General features: G+C 49.0%; 1 protein-coding gene across 4 annotated transcripts in view; it reads left to right on the forward strand.

Annotated features, from left to right (window-relative positions):
* Nucleotides 1–7,078, forward strand: part of LOC102460779 (acyl-CoA (8-3)-desaturase) — a 29,103-nt gene extending 22,025 nt beyond the window's left edge. For all 4 annotated transcript variants that reach the window (XM_075928379.2, XM_075928380.2, XM_075928382.2 and 1 more), the window contains 7 exons: nucleotides 157–217; nucleotides 310–386; nucleotides 1,749–1,846; nucleotides 2,179–2,275; nucleotides 2,819–2,898; nucleotides 3,917–4,042; nucleotides 4,777–7,078. In XM_075928379.2, the coding sequence (XP_075784494.2) occupies nucleotides 157–217; nucleotides 310–386; nucleotides 1,749–1,846; nucleotides 2,179–2,275; nucleotides 2,819–2,898; nucleotides 3,917–4,042; nucleotides 4,777–4,828 (591 nt within the window). In that variant the 3' untranslated portion in view covers nucleotides 4,829–7,078. The remainder of the gene's footprint in view (nucleotides 1–156; nucleotides 218–309; nucleotides 387–1,748; nucleotides 1,847–2,178; nucleotides 2,276–2,818; nucleotides 2,899–3,916; nucleotides 4,043–4,776) is intronic.
* The last annotated feature ends 1,727 nt before the right edge of the window (nucleotides 7,079–8,805 follow it).

The raw sequence follows: 8,805 nt of genomic DNA on the forward strand, positions 1-8,805 counted from the left end.
CTTCTCTCTGGGAGATCTTTACATGGTCATTTTTTCTGACAGAGTTGGTAGGGGATTTGTGAATCTCTCTCCCTCTTTCAGGGAGAGCAGTGGAAGTACTTGTATAAGTGTCTCTGTAGTCCAAATAACCTGCTGTATTCTCTTTTCCCTTCACAGCTAGGGATGAAGAAGAAGAAGTTTATGCCTTACAATCACCAGCACAAATATTTCTTTATAAGTGAGTATTTCCACTCCTGGGCAGTACCAGCCATCACCAGAATCCTCCAATTAATGCTTCATGTTTCCACATTCTTTTTTCCTCTCTCCTAGTTGGCCCCCCAGCCCTGGTGCCCCTCTATTTCCAGTGGTACATATTCTACTTCACAGTGCAGCGTAGACAGTGGGTGGTGAGTATCTCCCACTTTGCCAGACCTGGTGGTATCTCCCTCTAGTTTTCTGGATAATGTTTGGTGTGAGGAGTTGGCACTGAAATATCAGAGGGAAGGACCTGAGCCTCTAGTGGCTGGTCACCATGTTCCTCTGTGACACAGTGGCCAGGTGTTTGAGTGGTGCCAAATCCTTTGAGCTTGGGTGTCTGTCACCTAATGCATGTGTTGTTTGGTCTGTGCGGGACCAGCTCCTACTCTGGTAAGAAAGGCAGCTGTCAGGTCTCTGCTGCTGGGCAGGAATGGCGGTCAGTCAGCAAGGGTCTCTGAGTCTGTCTTCTCAAATTGTGGGGCTGGAGTAGGTCTGTGGTGCCTGATCATCAGATGGCACATGTTGCTGGCTTGGGCCAGGAAGGAGGACAGTGCTTACCCTTCTGTGGCTGCCTGAGGAGGAAAACCATTGAAAGTTGAGGGGAACGGGAAAGAACAGAGTAGAAATGAGAAGAGCTGATAATGGGATTCGGTGCCTTGTCTGCCTAGGACAAGTACATTACAAAAAAAGTAGATTTTCTCCTGGGGGGGGAGGCCCCTTTATCCTACTTCTCCCATTCAGTTTTGGTGGTGGAGCCTCCAAGCTCCTGCTCTACAGCCCAGCATGAGAGAGCACCCAGAGCAGTGTCAGGCTCCTGGGTGCCTCATGTGCCACTTCTCCCTGCCTGCAGAGGCTTTATTATCTCCCCTTTACACTGTTCTGCCTTCCCTATGGCCTAGAGCCCAGACCTCCAGAGTGGACTGGACAAGGGAGAATATGGGGGATTTAGGGGAGGAGCATGGTGGAGGGTATGCTGGGACAAAAGGGAGTTATGAGGGTTGGGAGGCAAATGCAGAAAAGGAAGAGCTCTATCCTGAGATTTAGGTGCCAGGTGGATCTGATTCTTGACTGAGCAGAAAAGTAGCTGAGAGAGGATGAAAGCAGGAAAGAGAATAAGTACCGGAGAAAAGCCTGCTGGAAAGGGAAGAGGAACAAGGAATGGTGGGAGGGAAATGAGGCAGAATAAGGCTGTCGCTAGCAGCTGCTGCTTTTCCCCTTCCACCTCCAGAGTCTCTCCTTTTTACCCTCACTGCCCATTCTGGCTTCAGAGGGGAACCAGATATGACTTTTCAGCATGTGCCGCCTTTTGGCCCATGACCCGATCAGGCTGATTATGTGCTGGAGAGTGGAGGGAAGCTAAATCCTATGGGCAGTAAGGACAGGGGGGCGGGTGTCTTCAGGGCTGTATTTCAGATGGCACGTGTTGTGGGGGGCAGAACGGGAAGACTGGGATTACAGTGCTGATTTCTGGGGCTGCCAGTGCAGGTTTCTCTTTGTCTCCTCTCTGGCAGGACCTGGCCTGGATGCTGACCTTCTACATCCGATTCTTCCTCACCTACATGCCATTACTGGGGGTGAAAGGGCTCCTGGGGCTCTTTCTTCTGGTCAGGTATCACTTTCCCTACAGCCCCCAGTGGCTGCTCCAGCTCATAGCTGTTATCAGTCCCTCTGCTCTGCCCTTCCTGTGTCCTCCTGTCACTTTTTCCGTCTCTCCTTTTTGTCTGCCCCATCTCTTCTGTCCATTGTGACTTCCTGGGGAGACCATTTTCCCTGTGGCGTCATCACCTGTGTGGGCCTATGGCTGTCCTTTTGGTTGGAGTCTATGGGAGGGGTTTTATCAAGCAGTGACTACTTTGGCCCAGTCCATGGGTTTGTTCCTGGGCTGTCACGGCTTAGTGGGGCATATGGGGAGTGACTGTTTTGTGTGGGTTTGTCACACAGGTTCATAGAGAGTAACTGGTTCGTGTGGGTGACGCAAATGAACCACATCCCCATGCACATCGATTACGATAAGAACGTGGACTGGTTATCTACCCAGGTATGATCCTTTCCTTCCCTGGGAGCTGAGAGTGTGTGAGTGTAAACTCCAGATTAGGTGGCACTTTGCCCTAGCTGTTAGGGGTCAGAAGGGAGCCATAGGGTATAATAAGGTTCAGTAGGGAAAGGCCTTGTGATCACCCTGGAATCTGTGGTAATGGGATGGGAGCCTGCACTCAGAAGGGCTGGCATGGTGACTGCAGGGTGATCTGGAGTGAAAGAGGCAGCTATGTCCTTCTTGCTTCTTGTGCCTGGCTCCTGTGTGAGGAGGTCTCTCAGAGGAGAATTGTGACAGATTTGGCCTAATCCTGCTGGTGAGACCAGTTCAGTATTGGTTCGGACTGTGATCCCATATCCCAGAATGCCGTTCTCACCCTGGCCTGGCCCCACTGTCCGCAGGAGCGAGAGCTCCCCATCCTCAGCTGAATCTGTTCCAATGAGAGCAGAGTGAGGATGAGGAGGAGGTACCAGGTTGTCCTACTGTTCAGGCAAATGAGAAAGGAGTATTCACAGAACCACACTCACTGCTCCCCTTTTTCCTCAGCTCCAGGCAACGTGTAATGTTCACCAGTCTCTGTTCAATGACTGGTTTAGCGGGCACCTGAACTTCCAGATCGAACATCAGTGAGTATAGGTACCGGGGTGAAGGAACATCGGTTACTATGGGGAGGGCAAAGGATCCTGTGGGGCATCAGTAAAGACAGGCACAAAGGACAGGAAATCTATGGGACACCAGGCATGGAGGAGGAGAGGGAACTGTACTGGGCACCAGATGGGCAGGAATATTCTTGGGGCCCCAGTGACTACATCCATTGAAGCAGACAGTCTGGGGGATCTGTGAGTACAGGCCCTGATTAGCGTGAGAAAGGAATGCTATAGAGCACGAGGGCTGTGTCTAGACTGGCAAGTTTTTCCGGAAAATCATCTGCTTTTCCGGAAAAACTTGCCAGCTGTCTACACTGGCTGCTTGAATTTCCGGAAAAGCACTGACGATCTCATGTAAAATCATCAGTGCTTTTCCGGAAAAACTATGCTGCTCCCATTTGGGCAAAAGTCTTTTTCCGAAAGACTTTTGTGCAAAAGGGCCAGTGTAGACAGCATAGTTCTGTTTTCCGCAAAAAAGCCCCGATTGTGAAAAAGGCGATCGGAGCTTTTTTGCGGAAAACCGCGTTTAGATTGGCCACGGACGCTTTTCTGCAAAAAGTGCTTTTTCGGAAAAGCGTCCTGCCAATCTAGACGCGCTTTTCCGAAAATGCTTTCAACGGAAAACTTTTCCGTTAAAAGCATTTTCGGAAATTCATGCCAGTGTAGACGTAGCCTAAGTGATCCCAGAGCCAAGGTGGGAATAATGCATCTGTGAGGTTTGCTCCTTGTGGAAAGGCAGGAAGCCTGTGAAGCACTGAGCGAGAGGCCAGCTCCCTTGCAATGTAAATGGTGGAGTCTCTGCAACTTGAACTCTTTAACCCCGATTTGAGGACTTCACTAACTGAGCCAGAAGTTAGGGGTCTACTACAGAGGTGGGTGGGTGAGGTTCTGTGACCTGCAGTGTACATGTAGGAGGTCAGACTAGATGATCCTGACGATCCTTTCTGCCTTAAAGTTTATGAGAGCTCACTAAGACTGCCCCCTTTTCTCCCCACAGCCTTTTCCCCACAATGCCTCGACACAACTACTGGAAGGTGGCCCCCCTGGTGAAGTCCCTGTGTGCCAAGCACGACATCGAATACCAGTCTAAGCCCCTCTTCACTGCCTTTGCAGACATTGTGCAGTATGTATCAGTCAATGTAAAAATGTTGGATAGTAGCCTTTGACAAGATGGGGACACTGAGCCTTGTGGGAAGACAATGGCCATTGTGGGAAAGCAAGTCTGCTAGTGATGTGGGGTGGAAGGGCTACCGGTGCACAGAAGAGAGGCAGTAGAAATAGAATTGAGTGGTTCAGGGGACTGAGAATGGGATATGGACCCATTTATATCTCACCACTGGTTTGAATCAGATGCAGATAGCTAGTGTGGACATTCTACTGGAGAACCCTCCACCAGCGGCCTCTTCTCCCAGCTAGTTGACTCCCCTCTCGTCACTCTGCTATTATGCCAGCATGGGGGTCTGCTAGACAGGTCTGTCCCAAGCCTCATTCATTCCTTCTTTCTCTTTTTGTAGTTCTTATTTGCAGCCTTGAAACCTTGCTTGACCATGTCTTCTCCTTTGCTTGCCTCCTTCTTTTATATCTCCTGGTGGGTTGTTTGCTTTAACCCTCGGCTCATACAGCAGTTCCTTATGACTCCATAGTGACTTGTCCTATGCCTGTCCCAGGATCTGTAGCCTGAAGTCGCTGTGTCTTTGAGGGCCTTCCTGATATGTTCCATGCGAGAGATTTAAATATTACGCTACATTTCATTCCCCCAGCCCTCAAATGTGCTGTCTTGATCTTTAATTTCACTGTGCTGCTATATTTCATCATTTTGTTGCTAAACTAATCAGACTCCCTCTCTTTGTCCTGCAGCTCTTTGAAGGATTCTGGGGAGCTCTGGTTGGATGCCTATCTACATAAATAAGCAGCAGCAGCTCCACATAGAGGTATTCCCCTCCCTTGCTGCCTCCCAGAAGACACAGCACCGAGGGCAGAGAGCTGGCTAAGCCAGAGGTGTGGAGCTGCAGAAGCTTAATTCCAGTAATGAGTGTGGGGTTTTTAAGATGTTTGTTCTTAGTCCTTCTCCTACTCCTCCTCTTTTGGCACTGAACAATAGAGAGGATGCGAAGGGAGGAGACCACCTGCCTGGAAAGAGGAGTCTGTGGGCCTGGGAATTAACACCCTTCTGTCTGGTGACATTTCATTTGCTGTGTCTGTAGGAAAGAAACCTTTTATCTAACATAGATATTTCTGAGATGCCTGGCACCTTGGTATCTAACCCCTGCCCTGCTCTGGCCCCATGTACGCGAATCAAGGAATCTGGCACAATCTGAGGTTGATGAAAATAGGAGTTGGGTGTGGGGAAGAGGGAGAAATGCAAGTGTGGGGAAGAGAACTATGCGAGGACTGTGTTGTTAAGCATCATTATGCATTTAAGAATGGCAGCCCCAGTGCAAACCTTGGAGAAGCAGGATAGAGAAGAGAGGTCAAACCACTGGGCAAGGGCTTAGACGGCTTTGTTGGGACAAATCTGAGAAGAGAGAGACCAAACCACAGCAGAGGCACAGATGGGATGCCAGAGCTGTTCCATAGATGCGGGGTACTTGGCATGCTGTGCCAAATGGGAGTGCTGGTATATACATGCCTTGTGTGGTTTTTTTTGTAAAGGTAGGAGGGTGGGCCCCTGGATTCCTGAGTAAATGATCATATTGCAACTTCCACTGGAGATGGCTTGAATAGCCTCCACAGCCATACTCCTAAAAGTGAAAGAGTTGATGGGCCAGTTACTGATGCTCTAAAAAGGTAGACATTAGTGCAAATGGAGCCTCTAGTCCCCCAGATGAGCCCTTAGCAGTTTAGGAAGAAAAAGACTGTATAACTAATCCATGGACCCGTGGGAGTGCACACTCGTTATACCCTGTGACTACTGAGGCGTTTGTGTATAGGGAGAGAACTCAGGGTTTTCTACATCTAAAGCACAGGATGCTCCCATGTGACCTACAGGCAAATCTTCCCCTGCTGAGGCATTAGTGTTCAGGATACCACTTGAACATGTCTAATATAGCAGCCAGCAGAGGGCAGTGGAGGCATGCATTACATGCACACAAACACAGGCCAAATATGTTGTTCCTCTGGTTGTCTCTGGGTATGTGTGTCTACACTGCAATAAAAAGCCCACAGCACTCAGTCAGCCGGCTTGGGTGTGGAGGGCTTGGGTTGTGGGGCTAAAAATAGCCATGTAGTTGTTTGGGCTCAGGCAAGATCCCAGGCTCCAAGACCCTCCAGTGCCCTGGCTCTTCGACTGCAGTATAGACACCCTGATAAGAAATGTGCCTCCGAGACATGCTCTGAAAGGGCATGGGCTTCACTGTAACACTGTCAAGATATGAATTAGCCTTAACAGTGTTTGCTGACACCACCTACAAGGCCTAACACCCCAACTGCCAAAGTACAAGTAGCACCTCACGTGACCTTTCCAACGGCTGCAGTTTGATCACTCACTCCCTCCCTGCCCCCATCACTTCTTTGTGTTTGCGTCACCCCTCTCCAGGGGTCCAACCTCTTTCCTTCTCTCTTTGAGGTTCTTAAATGGACAAGTGTGACTGAGGACACTCCTCATCTTTCCTGCCTTGCCCTCCCTCTGGTACCTACTGCAGCCAGCCAACAGATTTTCCCAGTGAAGGTAACAGGTGATTCAGTCTACTCCACAGACTTTGGCTGGCACAGCTGTGTCAGGGTGAGAAGGGGTGTGATCTCTGACCTGCACAACTGGGCCAGCAAAAGTCTCTAGTGCAGACACAGCTACACCAGTGAACTGGGCTTTCCTTGGCTAGCTGGTTTTTCCTGGGATAGATGAGAGGGGCTGGAATAAGCTATGCCATTACAAAGCACAGTTTTGTTGGTATAGCTGTATCTTCACATGGCAAGCTTTGCCAGGAGGGTATACCGCTGTGTGTCATGCCAGCAAAGAGCTCCTTGTGTAGACATGGCCCTAGTATCTAAAGGGGATTGGGAAAGAAATCTAACTTTCGCTCTCTGGCCTGGGAAGAAGGCAATGTCACCTCACCTTCGACAATGGCTCGGATGAGAATTCATTTTTGTTTAATGGAATTAATTAAATTGCCATTAAATCATAAATTTGAAGCATTGAATAAAGAGTGTAAATTAAATGAAATCGTCTGGGCTCTTATGGTTGTTTTCCTCTGTTCTGTCCCTTTTCTTTTCCATCATTGTCTTTCATGTGGGGGATTAGAAAGAAACCTCCCTGTTTTTCCCCCATACCTTCCAACATAAAGGTAAATCCAGTGGGATTGACAGTCACCATGGGCCCTGAGGCAAGGTGTAGGGGTGCCCTCAGGCAGTTAGCCCGTAGCGCCACCCAACCCGCGGTGCCCCCTCAGCGCCGCATGGAGCAGAGCTCTGGCAGCAATTCAAAGGGACCCAGGCTACGGCTGCTGCCACTGTGAGCTCTGGGCCCCTTCGATTCTCAGGGCTTCGGGGCAACTGCTCCCTTTGTCCCCCCCACCCCCATCGGTGGTCCTGGGTTAATCTCATCTGTGCAGCAGACGTGGCTTTCTTGGGACTGGTTTACAACTGTGGAGTGGACTCCTACAGGAGCTAAGGGTCGTCACCTGTTCCAAGTTTAAGTTGCACTTCTTCACTCTTGCCCTCACCAGCATAAACACAGAGCGGGACAGAATTCTGTTTCCAGGCTGGGTGCTGTCCAGAACTTCTCAGAACTCTGTATTTTCTCCCTCTGTCTCCCTGAAAGAGACATGCACAGTGACCCTGTGGTTCAACTCTGCAGGACACACAACATGTACTGAAGTAGCAGGCAGAGGTAGAAAAACTGAGGGGAAACTTTGAAGTGCAAAACTAAAAGGCAAACTGAGGCAAGGCAGGAAATGTTGCACGTGCTGACTCTGCTCCAGTTCACCCAGTTGTGGGATGATCTTAGAGCCGAAATAAAGTCTCATAATCTTAACTTTCTATAGCAGCTTTCATCATTCCAGGCTGTTCAGATACCACAAAAGCAAGTAATGTTGACACTTTCTGTATAACTTCCAACAGAGCCTCAGGCTTTGTCTACACTGAACAGTTCAAAGTGCAGCCACGGCAGCACTTAAAACTGAAAGTGTGGCCACCGCACAAGCGCTGAGAGAGAGCTCTGCTAGCGCTCTGTGTAAACCATCTCTACGAGGGGAGTAGCTAACAGTGCTGAGAGCCTGGTTCACATTTGTGGCTTTACAGCATTGTAACTTGCAGCGCATGGAGAGGGTGTTTTTTCACACCCTTGAACCAGAAAGATACGGTGCTGTAGAGCATCAGTGTAGACTTGGCCTCAGTTTCAAAAGATCTCATCTAAAATTTTTAACAAAGTATTTTCCTTTTTGTGACAATCCACTGGCTTTCATGTCTTTAAAGATGCCTGGGACGTGTTATCCTGGCATGCCATACATTCCAGAAGAGTCCTGGAATCATTGACCTCCCAGAATTATTGCATTGTTGCTGGTCTCCGGTTATAAGACACAGAGTGGGTGAGGTAATATCTTTTACTGGGCCAACATCTGTTGGGGAAAGAGACAAACTTTCAATATGCACTGAGCTCTTTTTCAGGTCACCCCAGCCTTCAAGAGGATCACTGTGTAGCTTGAAAGCATCTCTTTCACCAATAACAGATATTATTTTGCCTTGTCTGTTCCAGAATAAACTTAAAAAACAATGAGTAGTCTAGCAGCACCTTAAAGACTAACAAAACAGGTAGGTGCTGCTAGACGACAGGCAGTCCCCGAGTTACGTACAAGATAGGGACTGTAGGTTTGTTCTTAAGTTGAATTTGTATGTAAGTCGGAACTGGTACATATTGTAGGGGAAACTCTAGCCAAACATTTCTCCAGAGCT

The sequence above is a fragment of the Pelodiscus sinensis genome, chromosome 5, assembly GCF_052426305.1.
Source record: "Pelodiscus sinensis isolate ZL-2025 chromosome 5, ASM5242630v1, whole genome shotgun sequence".
In the NCBI taxonomy this organism is placed as follows: domain Eukaryota; kingdom Metazoa; phylum Chordata; order Testudines; family Trionychidae; genus Pelodiscus; species Pelodiscus sinensis.